Source organism: Kryptolebias marmoratus, linkage group LG14, assembly GCF_001649575.2.
Source record: "Kryptolebias marmoratus isolate JLee-2015 linkage group LG14, ASM164957v2, whole genome shotgun sequence".
Lineage (NCBI taxonomy): Eukaryota > Metazoa > Chordata > Actinopteri > Cyprinodontiformes > Rivulidae > Kryptolebias > Kryptolebias marmoratus.
The window spans coordinates 11,273,132-11,293,028 of NC_051443.1; the positions used below are offsets into that span (position 1 = coordinate 11,273,132).

A 19,897-nucleotide genomic window follows, 5' to 3' on the forward strand; every position below is an offset into this window, starting at 1 on the left:
AATATGCATGAAGTAGAATATAGGCAGTCTTTTCCCCAAATCTTTGTTTGTCACTAGCAAAAACTTGTGATAAAGTGTGTAAAAACATACACAAACTAAAACCAATGAACTATCTGCTAGGAAAAAAAAAAAAAATCTCACCTATCTCTTGTTCATTAACGCTAACAAACAGTTGCAATGTTAGTAGAAGCGGTTCGCTGCCCATAAGGAAATCAGCCACCCTAAGCAGCAGATTAGCTGCTACTTTACAGCTGTAGGCTGAGTTAACTGCAGCTGCTTGAGCGCAGGACCACATTGAATCAGACGTGCTGGTAGGTGCATTAAAAGAGCTGTAAAGTTGGGATCTAGCTCAAGTGCAGATACTAGTGCTGCATGAGCCTTCCCCCATAATTTACACGCAGGGAAAACCACCAAATGAGCTGTAATGATGACAACGATGTTCTATACTGACACAGGTCAGCTAATCATTTGTTTGTTGAAAAATGTTGTAAAAAAAAATGAAAGGCTCTAAAGAGATTGATTTCGGTTGTCATGTGACTACTAAAGAGCCGCTATGAGGCCAAACAAGTTGATGCTCAGTGGAAATAGTGTTGCTGTCTGAGGAGAGTGTACACTAAGCTATGTTTTGTTGATACAATCGACTGAGAGCATTCTGTTTTGATATCTGGGCTGTTTAATCTGTCCCAGAAATATGAAGTGGAAGTTTAAATGTGCAAAGTTAGATGTTGAAACCAATAAAATTGCAATGATCCAGCTAAAATTGAACTAAATTGAGTTAAAGGGATTCTCTGGTCAATCCTTGAAGGTCTGTTGAAACGTTATCAATAGTTAGAACCTCATCAGTCGTGACATCATCTATAGATGGTCATAGAAAGGGCAAAAGTCTTCCTCCAGGTTAGACTAATGCTTAGCCAAATGTGTTTTTTTTTATTATCATTACTTGTAAAACAACTCTTTCTCAAAAACCACATAACAGTGTGTAAGAGCTGGTAAACCTCTACACTTTTGCACGACACCATTTGTTGAGTTTGTCGCTTTTTTCTCAACTGAACAACATCCATGTTACAACATGAACATAGATGTGCTGAGTATTTGTTTATTACAAGGCAGAATAAGGTTATTTTACACCAGTATTTTGTTTTGAAATAGAGTTGCTTTATAAGACTGAAAAAATGGAAAAAACTGGCACTTATTTTGCTTAGCCTGGACAAAGACTCTTGGCTCTTTCTCCATACACTGGACTGATGTCAAGGCTGATGAGGTGCTAACTATTGATAACAATTTTACAGAACATCAGTTCAAAAATAACTAGACCATCCCTTTAAGGTTGTTGTTCAATGCCAGCGCATCACGCACACACACCAAAACAGATCCCTGGATTTATTAGGAACATTACGACTAAAATATATCGGCATTGAAGATGGCTTTGATTAAACATGATATGTACACTGACATTGGGTTAGTTGTCCTCAAATGATACAGAGACTGGGTTTCATTGCGAATAATAATTGAGTAAGTATTAGGCAAGTGGTTTTGTTTTTTTATTGACATAGCTTTTTTTTTTAGAGGTGAGCCGTATGGTGGCCTTAGTCACATTAAAACCTGATACTAATGGTACTGCTGGTTGTATTTCAATATCCTTTGGATGATATTCACACTCTGATTATAAAGGTAGGGAATCAATAGAAGCTAAGAATACACGGATTGGGTGGCAAATCTCTCTACAGACTGGGCAAACAACCTCCCTCCTTCATTCCACCTCTCACCCCTTGCCTTCCTTTTAAACAACAAGCTGAGAAGAGCCATAATTGACTGTGAGCTCTTCTCCCATTAGATTATAAGACAGATCAATTGGAACATTTCATTCATTAAATCTCTTATTCGTCCTCTATTTTATGGCTCATGGGACAGATATATGTAGTGTGAAGGGACAAAAACACACCAGCCACCTTCGTTGATGCAAAATCAAAGGAGATTTATTTTCCACACTTTAAATCTTTAAAATAAAGGTGGTGGAACGGGGCCTTCTTTAATTTAACCTTACCGGTTTCAGCTCATTCCAGGTGGGGCTGATAACAACCCTAAATTATCTCCCTAGCTGTAGGGAAAGACAAACAAACGACAAACAGCTGTTTTTGATTTAAACTTATTTTTCAGGGTTTTGTCTTATAAATTGTTCAGATGGCTTTTGTTTCTTACCCATAAATGTTCTTTGTTAAAATGCTGTATTCAGTTTAAATAAAAGTCCATAGTCAGATCTGAAAATGATGCCCAACTTAACCGTGTTTCAGTTGCAAGTTGGAAAATTTGTAGGACTTGCTAAATGTTGAGCTCAATAACCAGGCTAACTATTATTAGCCTTCAAGCACTGTAGCAACATGTTCTCTGATGGTAAGTACTGCGTGTGTGACTAATTTGAAGGGATACAAAATAACAGAAGAGAAAATTCTATATTTTTACTGCAGCTAGCCAAACTTTTCCTCCGCAGGGCAACCATATTGGATTTTGAAGTTGAAGTTGGTTGGGGACCTCCAACATTTTGAGGCATTCCAGTTGTTTTTATTGACTTGGAACTCACAAATGTACAAGTAAAATCCACTGTTATTGTTGCTTTCCAGGAATTTCTGGACCCATTAATTAGAACTAAACAAACAATTAAATGCTTGGTACAGCTGACCTAAATTTTAACGATACAAAGTGATTTGACAGCTTCTCTCCCATTGATTCAACACAATGGTTTAGTTTGTGAACCCTTGTCCAGTCTGAGTTTAGCATTTTCTCGAAACTGTGAAATATCTCATTGTCTGGGCGGACAGGGGATAGATCTGTTTCTGTTGTGGCACCACCAGGTCTGATATGTCCAGTGTTTTAGCCAAATACTTGCACTACTGAATAATGACCCAGCTGCATCACCAAGTCTGATTTTCCTGCCTCACTGTTTTTGCCATGACAAAGAGAATTGGTGAATATATTCCTGCAACCACTTCCAGGGCTTTGCTGTTTTAAATCCTGTTATTGTTCGAGGCAAGGGCACATCTGTTGCCATTTACGAGTGTTTCAGTGCAACCCTTTCCATATGGAGGGGACACTGGTGGGCAGGGAAGCCGTTTTTATGCTGCATGAAAGATCTCACATTGTCACTGTTAGAAGTTGACCTTTCTTGTAATTTTGTTCAAAGGTAAAAAGGTTGGATAAGTGACTCGAACTTTCTACAGTTAAGTGACTTTGATTGAATGATTTGCTTCCTCTGTATTGAAATTTTAAAGAGCTCTTGGACATATGTGTAATTGTGATTGGAATAAGTGATTAGCTTCTGGAAAACTGTATTATAAAAACAGCTTAAAACTACCTTTCACTCTTATCTGTTTGTGTGAATGCAATGCTTATATAAACAGTACATAAACAATAAATAATGTGCATTTAATTAGTAGAAGTGCCCCCAGCAACTGCACATTTTCTTTTGTTTGCTGTGGTTGTAAAACTCATGTTCAGAACCATGGTGAAGGGGTGCCCCTCTGAACTGTGTGTCACACCAGTGATCATCTCACACCAATCACTCCTCTAGGGAAAAACTGACAACAGTCATCCTTTTATTTGTTCGTCAAAGTGCAGCTTTTAATCTTGGCTCAGTGAAAAGGTTTTTTGGCTCACAGCTGAAAAAAATTGATCAGTGACTAAAGCAGACTGGGAAAAAAAAATCATCTTATGGAACTGCATTGATCATTTTCTTTGGTAGTCAAGCATTTGGGTGTTCTGTTGATTTTAGTTTAAAGAGAGCTAAAGATATCGGTTTGTTGTCCTAATGGTTTATGGATTTGCAGAAGGCCTGTAACTTGTGCTCAATTGGTAAAACAGGAAGCGTGACAGGGCAGTGTGTAAGCACATTTCTACAGGCAACTGTGGGACTTAACACAACATAAAAAGCTACAATAATTGATAAACCTTTACCTAAATTTTCAACTTCGTAGGCTGACACGACAGCTTGCTCATGCCATGGCTGATACACAGGTATAATCTGGCTTTAAGTATTTTCTGTCTGAAATGTTCCTATGGCATTCGGTTAGTGATTAGTGAGGAGGCCCCAGTAATAATAAAAATTATATTAAACTTTGATCACTTCCCTCATTTCAATCTGCTGGAAACTAATCGACATCTGCTCGTTGCCAGATGACAACCGTGATGAGGTTGGGGAGGGAAAGTTACAGTGTATGTGTGAGGGTGGAAAAAATTGGCAAACTCAGGTTTTATTCCTTTCACCTAAATAGAACCCTTACTGGTTGTCACACTACCATTTTAATTTAGCTATACTTTTGTCTGTTCTATTTAGTTTAAGGTATAAAACTGGAAAATATAGGAAAATATAATGGACTGGCCAAAATAGTTTTTTTAGTGCACATTACACAACACACTGCTTTCTTCTGAAAGTCCTTAGTAACCTTTGTGATGTATCTAGTGACTTTTATGCTACCTGCAAAGAACGTGTTTTTATTGTTCATAAATTTTAGATATGTTCCTACAAATCACCCTTCGCATTCAGAAAAGACACGAAGGGAAAACGCTGTGCATTAACAACTTATGTCAAGTGCTCCTGACCAACCATTCATGTGTGATGAAGTGTGCAAACAGGGAGTTCTCTAGTTCAATGTGCTTCGGATGAGGTTTACCCATTTTTTACACCTGTATGAGTGTTTTCTACCACTTATAATAACTTCATATTGTCACTGAGTTGACCTTTGCTGATGTGTACAAAGGTGAAGAGCAGCTAAACACTCTGTTCCTCCCTGCAGTTTGAAGACTTGGACTGAACCATTCCTTTTGACAAAAAGAAAGCCCTAAAATACTCTTATAAAACAACACAAATTGGAAAATATTTCATCTAACGCTTGTAATCAGTGACTAGATTTTGTAGAAACATACAAAACAGGATTTAATTTTTAATTCAAGAAATGCATCTACTCAGAACGATTTTTTAAATTATTATTGTGGATGTAATCACAGCAGGTTTATTTACATAATTGGTGCAATACTAAACTTCTGTTGACATATCCAGCCACTGTAGCAAAAAAAAGTCCAAACAGGTCAAATTCCTATAGTTGTGTGAATACTGATTCAGCATTCAGATTATTGTTTTCTTTTGTTGTTGTTGTTGTTGTTTTTTCTGTACATTTTTTTGCATCTAACTACTTCTGCATACTTTGTACTATTTTAGCCATTTATATATCAAAACATTCAGCTCATTCAGGAAATGGATGCTATAAGTTTTGTTTTTGTACCTTTTATAGTTTCCAAAATATTTAACTTGAGAATTTTTCAAATCCTTGAAAACTTTGTTTTTTTAGAATTCCACTTCTGCATACTTTTGCTGATACTGCTACTACTTGTGCTACTGCTGCTAATGCTAGTTCTGTTAATGCTAATACTACTACTGCTAATTTTACTAATGCTTATTCTACTACTGGTATTACTAATACTGGTAACACTAATAATGTTTGATAGTGTTTGGCTAATTTTAACTGTAGGTTAGGGATTTGCTACTTTTAAAAATGGGGTTGCTAATTTTAGCTTTTAGCTACTATTTTAAATTTTAGCTGGTGTTTTTGTAATTTTAGCTAGCATATTGCTATTTTAGCTTACTACCAGTTAAAGACTTTTAATACTTTTATTTTTTAGCTGGTGTTTTGCTACTTTTAGTAAGCATATTACTACTAGTGTTCTGCATCGTTTAGCAAGCGATTAGCATCGTTTGATTAGCATTTTTCTAGTTTTAGCCTTTAGCTAGTGCTTTGATGCTTTTAGCTTTTGGTTTCATTTTCTTCAGTGAATTCTATCCCAGTCGTGCAGCCCTCAGCATCCACATTGTATTTGTGCAGAAAATGCAGTTTGTCTAGTTTTATTTATCTCACTAAGAGTGTTCGTTCAAACATCAGGACCAGTTTACAACAAAAGGGATTCCTTCTAACATCAGCACTATTTGTACAAACTCTTGAACAAACAGATTAGTAAATTAACGCTTTGACATTTTTCTCTGGAACATATGCTTGTTCTCTAGCTTACTCTTACCACCTGCTCAAGGTTGTAATCAGCACACTCTGTCACCTCTGTCAGAACATATACTCTCTGACTTCTTAGTTGTTAGTTCCTGCATTGTCCTGTGACTTCTTTTCAAATCCCATCTCGTTAAGCTGTCATGCATTTCAGTTTACTAAAAACACTTAGTTTTGTTCCCACCCACTTATCTGCATTTGTTTCCGACGAATAAACTTTTTGTGACACTCTGGAGAACTGCGCAGGTTTATCCAGGTGTTCGAACTGCACATTTTACATGTAGATTGTCAGCAGAGCATGAAAAGGTTCCTTGTTGCTTTATGTGCCATGCCAGTGTGCCACTTCCTTTGCATATATCTATAAATATGTATAGCTCACGCAGATGTATACATATTTCATGAGCTTTAAACTGAAATTGCATTCAGCCCCTTTTTTTATTAGCATTTTAATCCCACTGCAGATTTGCCACACGTGCTTCAGTTTAGAAAGTACATATTCAATTCACTCGTTCACATGCTTCATCTGCTGCTTTAAATATATAGCTTGTTTCCATTTGTAGAAGTTAAGGCAGAATTAAATTTACCCAAAAAATGAAAAGAAAAGCATTTAAATGTGGAGATGGATGAATAAATATTGTGTTTTTGTCGTTGTTGTTGGGATCTAATGTGTTGCGCTTTATTGCCAAATGAGATTTTTATGTGAAATAAACAACGTTCACCTTCTAACATGGCATTTCAGTTTTTTTTTCTTCTCCCCCTCCAAAGTAATAGCTTACTTCAAAGGGAGCTCTGTTGTCAAGTTTGTAAAGCTCTTTTTTTTCTCAATAATCAGGCAAAAGATGAAAGCTGCTGTATGAATTCAAATTTAATTTGTTCAGTCATCCATTAAAACGGTTTGTCTGTCGCTCCTGCTACCAGTCCATCCTCTCTCTCTCTCTCTCTATGTCTCTCACACCCTCCCCTCTCCCTCTAGAAAGCTGTGTGGCGGAGTGGAGTTCCAGCACTGAATGGCAATGAGGGGAGGCTGGAAAAAAATACATATTGAGGGCACAGTGAGCTTAAGCAATTAAATTAAAAAGTTATTAACTTTGGAATGAGGGACACAGCTCTCTTTCCTGTCACTGCCTGCAGCCCTCCGGGCTGAAGGAAACACACTGAAACAGGAAGAAAAGAGTTGTGAAGGAAAAATGGGGGGAACGTAGTGCAGGGAAACAAAAAACAAGACAAAGAACGAGGCGAGAGATTTTGAGGTGATTGTTGAGGTTATAAGCCAAGATATCTCGTCTGAGGGAGTTCTGCTGTCAACTCTTCTGTGGTATATGGTCTGATGCGTTTCTATACGCGCTAATCCACTCATTTAATCATTAGGTAGTTATTGCCTTTAGCGAAGGACTGGCTCATAGCCACTTTTAACACTTATTCTGCAGTCAGCATCACCGCTGTAGCATTGTAAGCCCAAATTCCAAGGGACTAAGAATCAAAGTTAATTAAGCTTTTGCTGTGGTTTGCACAAATAATAAGTTATGGGCTGACTACTAATTAACCCTAAGAAACTGCTTCCTTTCAGTGGAGTAAGTGATATTTGGAATTATTACACAATTAGCACTGTTTTACCAAGCATAAAGTCTTCCACACGATGATCATTCTGCACTCGATGATAAATGAAGCGTAGGATTTGCTTTTATGTGAGTTATAATTGGGATTATATGTAAAACTGTGCGGGTTGAACTGGAGGTCTGAATCGAGAGAAGTTAAATATCAGGGTCCAGAATGGCCCCCTCATTAGTAATTTCATGAATCTCATGTACGTAAGATCATTAGTGGTCATCAGATTTTCGCGAATGATATATTTATTAATGCTACAAGATGGCAGGCCACGGCCATACGCCCTTTTCTTGACCATTTAAAAAAAAAAATCAAAAATAAATTGGTATCAGTTAGGGTATCAGGGTATCATACAAAAAGTTGAAGAAAAAAAACAGAAAAGTAGGCTTCTCAATGTGTGTAAAGTCGAATAAATGTCACGTAGAGCACATGAGATGGTAAATACTAGACTTTACTTTTTACTGAACAGTTCGGTGTAGACAAAGGCAAAAGAAAGAAAATCCCCTGTGAGCAATTAACAGGACAAAGATGTTAGTTGGAATTGCTTCCATGTTTTAACTCAGATCAGAAGTTTCCTGCATGAAAACAGTTAATTAGTTTAAAATGCACATTAGCACCAACATTTCACAACCACCCAAACTCTTGAAGTGTTTTTGACTAATAAACCTGTGTTAAAAAAGACGTTTAAAGCAAACCTAAGTTGTAGACTGATAAGAAAAACAGGATTTGGTGACCTATCTTTAGTAAAAGCTACAGAATTGTCATGTTAAATATGTCTGACTACATGACAGATCAAACTTCCCTTTCTTTGCTCAGATTCAACTCTCTGACAAAGACTGGCATCATGCCTATTAGAACATCCACTCATTACGGGATAGTTTTACCGTTTTGAAGTGGTGTTCTGTTCTGTTATAATAGTTATGAACAATAATGGGTTAGATAACTCATTGAATGGACTATGTTTGGAAAAACAGACAGGACTAACAAGCTAACAGCTAGCCTAAATTTGCAGCCAAAACCGAAGTGGGTGTTGCCATCTTTAAACAAGTCCAAAATCCAAAATTTTGTAATGGTTCATGCAAATGCTATTAATAAAACATTTATAAGACATTGCAGATTATTGTTTTTTTTTTATTTTGTTTTGGGAGTAATAAAACTGGGAAGTGCTGCAGCTAAGTGTGGCTGCCACTATTTAAATAACAATTAAATTTTATGTAAAACAGATTTAGTATTGCAAAAATGATGGCATTTTAAAGGCATGGACTGCTATGGAACTTTGAAGATTTGAGTTGCTTTCGAAAGAGACGTAATGGACTTTGTTCTGTATTGTGTTCAGACTAGCCATTAGCTCATCAGACCAAACTGAGGGTGGGCAAAAAGCCATTTACCACAGCTAAGACATTAAATGTTCACAACTTTTACACAGAAGACCACTTCAAAATAGCTGAATTAGCCATTTAAAGCAGATATACTAAGCCTTCACTTTTACTTTTTTGTTTTCAGTTCCATACAATGTTTTGATTGGCATCTTGATATCAAATTTAGTTGTACAAAAATCACCAAGTTGGCTTTTTCCTGTGAAGCTTATTGTGTCTGCTGTGACATCAACATCAAATAAACTTTAATTTTTCAGTCTTCAGTAGGCTTAAATGAGAGAGCTAAACTAGACTTTTATAGACAAATGAACTTTGAACAGACATTTAGTAAACATACATCAGAATCAGGATCATATTTATTGGTGTAAAGATCCCTTAAGGCAATTTGTCTGTCAGGTACTATAGAACAATATGCTACAGTACTTACACATACATTGATCACTGCTGAAATTTTAAGCAGTAAGAAACAAGCCTCATTCGGACAGACAATTCTGTGATTTCCATTTTATGTTTCTGAGCAAATGGTATGTATATTTCAATGTTTCTTACCGTGTACAGTCATTTTTTATGTAATATGTTGTCACACGGATATGCTTTGTGGGAAACATGTTGAGTTTTTGAAAGTTTATCACTCCAAACCTGCAATCATTTCCCAGCCCTAATTTTTCCGCTTATAGCACCTGACAAAACAATGTGTCAGAACAAGACCTGAACCTTCGACAGACTTCCTGAGAAGCTGAGAAGTTTGTTGTGATTGTGAATTTTTGAAGAAGCACGAAATGCCAACTTCAAAGATGTGGGGATTACACACATCCGTAGTTCTGACATGTAAAATGAAAATATTGCACTCCAGTGACTGGGTTTCAGAGATTAAACACGGTACGCCGAAGTTGAAATCGACGGTACAGCCACGCGTTTTCTTTCCACGTTCTCAGTCTTTATTTCTTGTACGATTTGTTTCGGTTTGTGTGATCTTTTATGTGGAGCTAAGCAGTGAATCAGCTTTCAGTGATTCAGAAAATCCTTACATACATGAATAAGAATCAATCATCATATCTACCATTAGGCACTGGCTACCCGACCTTCAACTAATTATTACTTGATTCTTAGCTGTTTGACAAAAATGTGATCCCTGATTTGTTCCTTAGTCCATCATAACCAATTTTCCAGTAGTTATTGGAGAGTGTTTCTATGAAAATAGATGTTCATCCTTTATTTTGTGTGTTACCATCTAAATGTGCTCTAATTTCTGTCAGTGGGGTATGACAGAAGTTGTCTGTTGCCATTTTCTCAGCGCATCAGGAGGTGTTCGGACATCAGGTGTTGTCTAAATCTCACTTCTCGAGAGGCACGTCAGTCAAAAGCAAATTCAGTAATTTAAGGCAGGAACGGCAGCGTGCCAGCTGACCCCTCTCACTTCTGTAATGCTGCTGTTGCAGGTATCCTCTAACTGTATATAGGTTTCCGAAACAGAGCAGCCTGGAGAAGTGGAGTGCACTCCGGCTCAGTGTAGAATGCATGTAGAGGAAATAGGACTGGCAGAAAGAAAAATGAGGTTCAAAGTACACAGCTGTGTGAGTTGTTTTTTTTTTTTTTAATAAAAACATACCGTAAGGATAAATGTGCTGGTCAGGTGGTACTGAGGTAACTGGTCTGCCTCTGTGCCATCAGGCCATTAGGCCTGAGCTCCCATTTTGAGTTGTCTTCAGCCACAAATCCCTTCTTAGGAAGTGAATCGTGGGCTCTTACGCTCACGTTGTCGAAAAGCTACTACAGTGATTGCATATGTGGAAAGTTATCTGTTGCATGTCTGAAGACCCTAGCTTATCACCATGAATGGAATTGAATGTATTGTTCAGGTCCGTCCCAGTGGGACATGGGTGTCTTTTTACTCTAACTGGGTGTGGTAAAGGTTATTAAAAACAAGCAGGCTGAAACGGGGGATCTTCACAGATTGGGCCAGAGGTCCCGATTCGGCACAGACTCTGTTATTTTGAATAAACTCTCACTGTTCAAGAATAACTTATGTCTGTAAAGTCAGTTCTTTTGATCAGTACATCGTTGCTGCAATTATGAAGACCCAGAAGAACGTCCACCTTTTAAAGACACTTCAGTACCGCCACCAAATCGTGCCTCCACCTCATATGCAGCTCTCGTTTTGTACAAACCATTTGCCATTTTGTATGTAGTTCTCACCATTATGTACCAGTAGTGTCCCAAACAGTTATTATTTGTATCCATGCACCTAATTGCTTAGTTACGGTACGTAAAATACAAGTCACAGGCACATACTCTGGACAGTGCTGGTATACTGAAGTAAATGTTCCTTGTATGAAGAAAGAACCACCTAGCTTGCTTGTATTATAAGCAGACGTATTAAATTGCCATGTTATTTTTAGGAGTCTGATTTGCATAGTACTTTAATTTTAATGTTCCAAATGTCTATATGTAACCATACAATTACTATGGTCAGTTATATAAATGATCTGCTTTGGGGCAGCTGTCAAGGTGGGTGCAACAATTATGAAGTGTACAGCGGTGAGTATAAAGAGATGCCTTTTTTTTGTATCCACAGAAGTATGGTTATGTGGTGACCAAAGTGGAAACATGACTTGCTGGGAGTACAAATTATCCCAGTGCCTAATATGTCTTTGTGAAAGTAGCCATTATCTCCCTTCTAAAAAATACCTTTTAATCAGTTTATGACCTGCTTATTATTAACAGTTTGAATAGCCTTCTAAAAGAATAGAAAAATTAAACATTACAGAAAAGGCAATAAATTAGATTTTTTGTTTTGTTTTATTTTTCTGACCTTGTTTGTTAAATTCAGACCAATAAAAAAATACACACTGAATTAATTTGATTAAATAAAATCAAGGACAGCATAGAAAAAAAATGTTATATGTGAAAACTAAGCCACCATTATTTTGTGGATAGGATTTCTAGCCAAAGGCTAATTCAGAGTCAAGCTTATTGTATGCCAGCACACAGAAAATTAGGCTTTTAGTAATTCACACGGAATAGACAAATACCTGGTCCCAGACGTAAACAGTACACAAACATATGTGTGAGTAAAACTCAGAACAGATGTTTTAAAATGAGGTTAGGTCTTCTGGAACTGCATCCACGCATGTGATCTGAATCCAAAAATCGTCTCCTTTGTCTGGTCACGCTGGCAGAACAAAGCCCCCAAGAAGCAGCTCTTTTAAAAACAACTTCTTCCCAAACTTTTTTTTTTCCCCTTTTGTGCTATTCAGGCTATTTTGAGCTGAGAAAGATCACAGTACATACCTGAGACGCGAGTCTCAAAAGGCCCAGGAGGTGTCATCTTAGTTTCATTTCTTCCTATCCACCAATTAAGGCATTCGCTCCACTCGCTGAACAAAGAGTAATACTTGACTCTAATGTTTTACACTGAAACCATTAAGAGGCAGAGAGGTGGAAATCTTTTCAGTGCTCATCCTGTAAGCTGCTAGGTTTTTTTTTTTTTTACCTTTTTTCTTTTTAATGTGCGTGGTAGACATTGTGATGAGGTTTAATTTTAACCAACCCATTTTTTTTTCTTTATTTGTTAAAAGCAAAGGCATGAGGAAAGAACTTTCGAGGGCTGTAATAATCTGCAGGCAATATAGACACCGTGTTACAGAGAATGTTGTTATAACATAAAAAATGGACTAAATTGTTCCTTATTTAGAGACAATTGTTCCCTTTTTAAAATAATAAAAGGCTTAGAATTTGTTGAAGGAATTCATGTCACCAGAGTTTTAGACTAAGATCTTATGTTGAGAAAGGACGGTGTTGTAGCCAATTTGGTCAAATCTTTAAGGTAATGTCATTTCATGTGATATTCCACCCTGAAAGTAATCATAGTCAGTGAATATTTGTAAAATTGCCTGAGTTGCAGGCATTTTTTTGTGTTTGCCAAGGCTGATTAGCTGTGGTGGCCACCTTGAAATGAACTGATTCAAAAAGGTAATCAGCTGTAGATGTCCATCCAGTGATTACTTTCTGAAAGTTGCATTGAAATCCATCCAGTGCTTCATGAGATGTGTTTGTCAGAGTCACACAAACACTCAGATGCAGACACAGGCAAACTCATTATTGGCTGCCTTTGCGGCCTATAATAAAGGATGCAAAATGTGATTTATAAAACGGTGTATAGTTTGTGCTTATTACTCTAAAATAAGCAAAATCTCATCTTATGAAAAAGGTGCTCTCCAAAGGCACACTGTATTGCCTGAGATAAAGCATGAATGAATGAACTCATCGCACATTTTTAGTCTGAGGCCCGTTCGCTCAAACCTCCTCGTCTTCCACTGCCACACTTCAAACACGTCTCTGGGGAGTTGCTTCAAAACATACAGCTTTACAGGCTTTTTTTCAGGACTGTCACAAAGTCCCAAACCAGCCAAGAAACAAAACCAACAAAAAAAATCTCTCCAGCTATTTGTTTGAAAGTTGCTTCTGTTCATGAGTATTGGATAATCTTTTTTTTTGGTTTCCAGTTTTCCTGACCTAACTTTTATCTTCCAGCACACTATTGTTTTTTTTGTTTTGTTTTTTTTCCTGGTTGCTTTCTCTCCATTATATCTCTTCACTGTCTTCTCCTGCTGTTGCTTCACCCTGTCCTCACCATCGCAGCAGGCTCAGACAGAGTGGCTTGAATCATATTGGGGTGGCAGTTTTTTGCAAGTGCAGTTCATGTCACAATGTTGTATTTTCTCATGGTTTTTTTTTCATCTTTTAACTTTTTCCCCCCATTAATCCCCTTTTGCTCTAACATCAGCTCAATTTTCTTTGCTATACTCATTATCTTCCCATTACATCTGCCTCCCTCTCCCCACTACTACACAATCACTCCTGTCTTTTGATCTACCAACACTCCTTTCCAGCCTAATTCCTCCTTTTTCTGTGGATTTTAAAAAATATATTTTTTTGCCATTTGCAACTAAATCTCATAATTGTGTTTTTGCAGAATGCGTCTGCTAACACAGTATTCCTGTTTTTTTTTTTATCTAGTTCCTATTTAGTCAATGACATAACAAGCTTTTCAGTTTATTGATGCCTGCTGAAAAAAAGGCAAAAGGCACTCAATAATGTTTTCGCCTGTATCTGTGGGCATGTGTTTGTTTGTCTATAGCATTCGAAAATAGATCATGCACCAGTGAATATATTTTAGTGAAAGTAATCAATGGATCCACATCTGCAACAAATAAACTTTTAAAGTCAACCCAATTCAAGAAGGCTGCCACAGCTAATTGACTAGCGAACACAAACATGGCTGTAATGCAGTAAATTTTGCAGATATTGCACTAATGAATGATGTATTTGTAGATCAAACTAATTCCCAACACATACCCCAACTAAAACAGCTATAACTCCATCATTTCTTGAAGGTGACATTAAAGGTTGAGGGCCGCATGTATTATTTTAAGGAATGCTTTAAAATTTGTTGTCTAACCTTTTTTGGTCTCCTCTTCTCTGCCTTTTCCTTTCCAGGAATGGGTGACAGCCACTGACCTGCTCATCTCCTTGGACAGGCTGAACACATTTGGGGACGAGTTCTTTAAGGATACTAAAGTCTTGCGCTCGTATTTTTATGCCATCTCTGACTTCTCCGTGGGTGGCAGGTAAGAAAAAGGATGTCCTCCAAAATAAAATGTTGAACTTACAAAGCGAAAAGGCTGGTAAACTGATTAAAATGTAACATTATAAACCTTTTGATTGAGCCGTATTTTTATGAGAGTATTTTGTTGTTTAAATCACTTTGTTCCACAATGCCTCAGCAATGATAAAATAGTATTTGCTTTTTATCTAATCCTTTATGTAGGAAAATTATAATAGAAACATTTAAAATGTCTTAAATTACATGTGTTAAAAGGACAATGTCACAAGCTTTTGAAGGACATTAATACCATATATCCTGGTAAAATGTCAGGATAGCTTAACAAAAAATGGATAATGTGCATCCCTAATCTGCAGACTAAAAAAATCCATATTGAGGTTATTAAGGAAAATACCAGAGCAGCAATGCCTTTTCTGCAAAACCTATTACAAAGTTTCCTCTATAAGTGTAAATTTCAGGACACAGGGGTACATTTTAGATGGATACTGTAGATGTGCAAAGAAGGACAGTCAGTACTTTATCCTGCCCCGCTCTCTTCCAGTCGAGTTGCAATTTTGTGAAAGCAAACCAATATAATCCTCCGCCCTCCTTCCACCTCTTTGGGTTTGTTACTCACGGTAATTAGAAAGGACACTGCAGCACGGACCATGCTGCACCTCGGAGCTACAGAAAGAAGTGGACGATTAAGTAGTTGAGATGAAGTCTTCAGAGGGTGTATAAACTTGATCTGACACCTGTCATAAACACTCAGGATCACTGCAGCGGCATGACAAATTACCCACCAATGTCACAACACTTCAGGGACAGACCTACACAGCGACACGTTGGCCTTGCATTGGGACGGTCTGTAAAGGAACATGCGCCTTTGCACTACACTGGCTCACATCAAGTCGGAGTCCGGAGGCTGGAAATGATTGGTTGTGATTTTCTGCGGCGCATCAATGCAACCATGACTGAAAACAGACAGGGTAAGGGTGGTGGCCTTTTGTTTGGAGAACCCATGGCTTTGACTGGAAGGTTGTCAGAACATGATCCTTGGCCTCAATTGCTTATGTGTCAGCCAATCAATTAGTGGCTATGCAAGTACAGTTTTTGGGTGACTCTGTCTGTTTAACTACGCCGTACATGAAAATCCAACGTTTTGCGTTTTTGAGCTTCACACCTGTTTGCCTTCATGTCGGCACACTCATAACACAGGTAAAACGATCACACATCGGGTTTAACAGAGGTCTCATATGTGGATCGGAGGCAATTTAAAGATACCAGGTTGTTGTCATCTCAGTGACAGCTGAAATAACTAGGTCTGAGCCTCAGGCAAAAAGACATGCGGTTCCAGGACAGCCAACTAAATTTGACAGAGCTTGCCACTCAGCGACAAGTGTCTGTCCCCCGATCACAGCCACTTGACGAAACCTGCGACACTGCCAGAAAATAATACATACCAGAGAAGCAGGCATGCTTCAGTGAAAATGGTAGACTTTTCATTTGCCGAAAAGGAAATTAGGAGAAAATAACAGTCTTAGGAAACTGACTTAGGGAAGCAAACTTAAAAGAAAAAGTAAATTAAAATGTGTATTCCATTTTTAGGTAAGTGAAAGATAAATGAACCTTTCAGAAGCATAAAAAAAATTCTGAATATATTTTTTTAAGGAAACAATATCAAACTGTTTGTATTTTGCTACATATTTTTGTTAATGTAGCTTGATTTACTGATTTTGTTGCAGATCAAAATATGAAGAAATGAAGCATATGTTGTAAAACGTTAAGCCTTGGCGTATGTACAGTATATGTAACATTCACACTGCAAATATATTGCATTTAATGCACAGATACCAGGTTGAATGGTGGTAAAGTTACAGCATACTACAGTGTAGGAGTAGTGCATGTTACATTGCTGCTGTAAAACCGCGTTGTTGCAAAAAAAATATTTTGCCGGAAAAAAAATAAAAAATCAGGCAAAGTAGAATTAAAGGAGCTGGTAGAAAAAAGTGATAAATCAATGATAATTGCTAATGGAGTTGGTCCTATCCCAACACTTGCTGATCTTTTTGCATTGGACTCTTTGCTCTTGTGAATTTGAACCTTTAAAAAAACAACAACAAATAGATACAAAGGGATATAAAATAATCAATTTTGAGAAAGTCCAAGTAATGACTCAGCTGTTTGAGCAGGTGCTCCATGCACTGAGGCTGAGTCCTGATTGCAGAGGATGTGATTCGGGCTCCTGGACAAATGTTTTCCCTGTCGCTCCACTTTTCTGTTCATTAAGAACGATCATCATTAAATAAGGGCTTTTAAAAACCCTGAAAATATCTCAGATCAAAGTGAAGACTCACTTTGATTTCCCCAAAATAAAAAAAAGATCAAGAGTCTGAATGTCAGTTTTACATTTATTTTTGACTGGTTTTGTGTAGAGACCTTTCAGCTCTGCTAACACTTCATGCTTACCTTACCTGCTGACAGAAAGAAACATCTTAACCGAAGGCACTGGAGCATTTGCGTTCTACTTTGAGAAAACATGAGCCCGCAGAGGTTTATCCCACAAGAGCTGCCTGAAACTGATAAAACGGGATAATAGTACAGCACTGGGCAGCAGATTTTTCTTGGACTTTTGGACAGTATTATATTAGCAGTGACACATTAACGCAATCGAAATGTGAAGCTGCTGAAGAGGAAAAGAATTACCCACCTCACCTCAGACCACGTTTTGTGCCTGTGAGAGATAATAAAAAGTGACAACTCCTTATTGTGGAAATACCCTCTCATTTTCCCCACACCCTTGACTCCAGCCGACTCTGAGCAAAGGGAGAAAAAAGAAGCGCAGGAAATACTTAACAATTTATCTGTTTCCCCTAGATGTAAGTGTAACGGTCATGCCAGCGCGTGCGTTGAGGGGGAACAGAGTGGCCTGGTGTGCGCCTGCCAGCATCACACAGTGGGAATCGACTGCCAGAGATGTCACCCCTTTTACCAGGACAGACCCTGGGCTAGGGCCACCGGGGACTCCGCCAACGAGTGTTTGAGTGAGTAGCTCGAGTCTGGGGGTGCTGTCGTGAACCCATTGGGTGCAGCCATCTGGAAAATCCACAGGGCGGTGTTAAATTCAAGTGACAAGCTCAGGCTTTCGAAGGTTGAGTAGAATCTATCAGCCTGCTTGCCCTTCTTCACTGTAGGGGGGGAAAAAAGATTTCAGTTTGGCCATTTGTAAGGCCATCAAATCCCTGTCAAAACAAAAGTCTACTGATTTTTTTATTTATTTCTTAAACACATGGGACTCTGCTTCATAATTTGTCTCCCACCACAGTTTAATGAGCTTTTTTGAGCAAAGAAAAAAAAGGTTTTGAAGCTTCAAAATGGCACCAATGTAAAACTTTTGAATATGCTCATGCGTTTTGGTGATTAACACATTCCTTAAACATTTATGTATATTTCTATTGTGTCCTGATATTTGTATGTTTGCACCCCTGCTCCCATCTGTGCCTCTATACACAGGAATTAAAGTATTATCCAGTTTGGCTCACCCCACCTTGCGCTTTTACTGAGTGCTGCCAAGGATGAAATGTAATTGGCTGAGGGATAAAAACCATAAAGAAAAGTGGCTTCCAAATTGTTTTTTGTATTTTGCTGAATTCTATTAAGCAGCGAGCTTGTTTTAATTACTCCTACACTTAGTTCCAAGCAGATGGCATCTTAAATAGACTAGTGCACCCAATTTAATCAGTGCTGTATATTAAAAACACGTCATATACAAGCAGCAGAGAATATGAGAGTATTAAGCTGACTCCTCAGTGTAGCTGCACGGCTGCTTCTAAGAACTCATTTTGACTAAATTTGCAACACAAACACCACTTCCATGTTTATTGTTCAGGAGAACATTTTAATTTCAGTGTTGCATTACATCCAAATTGGGTTTGATTTGTGTACAAATGCCATAAGATTAAAAAAGAAATACCTTGTTTTAGATGAGAGTATTTTATCAGTTTGTTAATTTGGCTCTATTCTACTCTGCAATCAACCACCCAGAAGAATTGCTTCTAGTAAATGGGATAATAAGAAATGAAAGGGGGTGCCCTGAAAAGGCCTTAAAGAGTAACAGCGCAGTGTGTGAATAATAAATCAAAAGTTGCAAAGTGTATTTGTCTCCTATTTTAAACTATCTTTTTTTGGGGGGTCAGTAATCTTGTTTTTAAACCAATCTAAGAAGCAACAAGTACATGCAATGTAGAGCTCCTTTGTACAGTCTGTGCATGTATTGAAACGATTCAAAGACCAGTAACAAACATGTTACAAGCTTGGTGAAAATGATCAGTTCAGAACATCAACAACAAATAAATACAGAAAAAAAATGTACACCAAGGAGCATTTTTTTAAAATTATTATTATTTAATGTTATGTTACAAGGTTATTCTGGCTGACATACTGTTTGCAAATCTCACTAACCCGTTTCTCTATACACAACTAGTACACATCAAATGTTGAAACTAAGACATTGCACCATTTTTCAGAAAAAGTAAGATAATGTTTAGTTTGATGAAAGCAACACAAACAGGGCCATGTGAAAATAACCATGGAATTCCTTGATAAAAACTATAATCTGAAAGTGACAGAGATGTAAAAGTTTATAAACTAAAGTTCACCCAAATGTTGTGAATTGTTTTAAGAGTTAAAACTACGTTGCCTTCCTTTGTTCCTGTCTGTTGCTATGCTTTGAAACAAATTAACCTGTTGTCTGCAGGTTTGCAGTTTCTGTGAAAAAGGTCTATTGTTGGTTGAGAATCTTTAGCTAAAGTAAGAATGTTCTTCTTCTCTGTACTTTGGTTTGCCATAAATATGGACATTGTTTCCACCTAGTGGTGAAGCATGAATTGTTACATCACATATGTTAGCATTGTTTTGTGTTTTTTTTTTGTTTGTTTGTTTTTAATAAATGGAGGAAGAAAAACACTTATCAAAATATGTGGAGTAGGGTAGATGTGCTCTAAATTTAGAACAATTACAAAAAGTACAAGCTCACAAGGAACTTTTTCTTCCTCAGTGATAGCTCACAGTAAAAAAGAAGCACTCCAATGAGGCTCTGATGATAAGAAATAGATTTATCTACTGCAATCTGAACCTCTCTGTTGACTTTCCAGAAAATGGTCAGAGTTTCTCGAAACCGCTGCAGTTGTCAACTTCAAAGTGATGGTGACAGAATTTAAAGCGTATCCCTACTGGTACAGCCTCAGGCTGAACCAATTACAACATCA

The 19,897-nt window shown here is 37.5% G+C and overlaps 1 protein-coding gene across 1 annotated transcript in view; it reads left to right on the forward strand.

The window, feature by feature from the left end:
* lamc3 (laminin, gamma 3) overlaps positions 1-19,897 on the forward strand; it is a 141,336-nt gene that overhangs the window by 20,093 nt on the left and 101,346 nt on the right. Inside the window, exons 3-4 of the mRNA XM_017407944.3 lie at positions 14,525-14,655; positions 17,508-17,674. Coding sequence (XP_017263433.1) covers positions 14,525-14,655; positions 17,508-17,674 — 298 coding nt within the window. The remainder of the gene's footprint in view (positions 1-14,524; positions 14,656-17,507; positions 17,675-19,897) is intronic.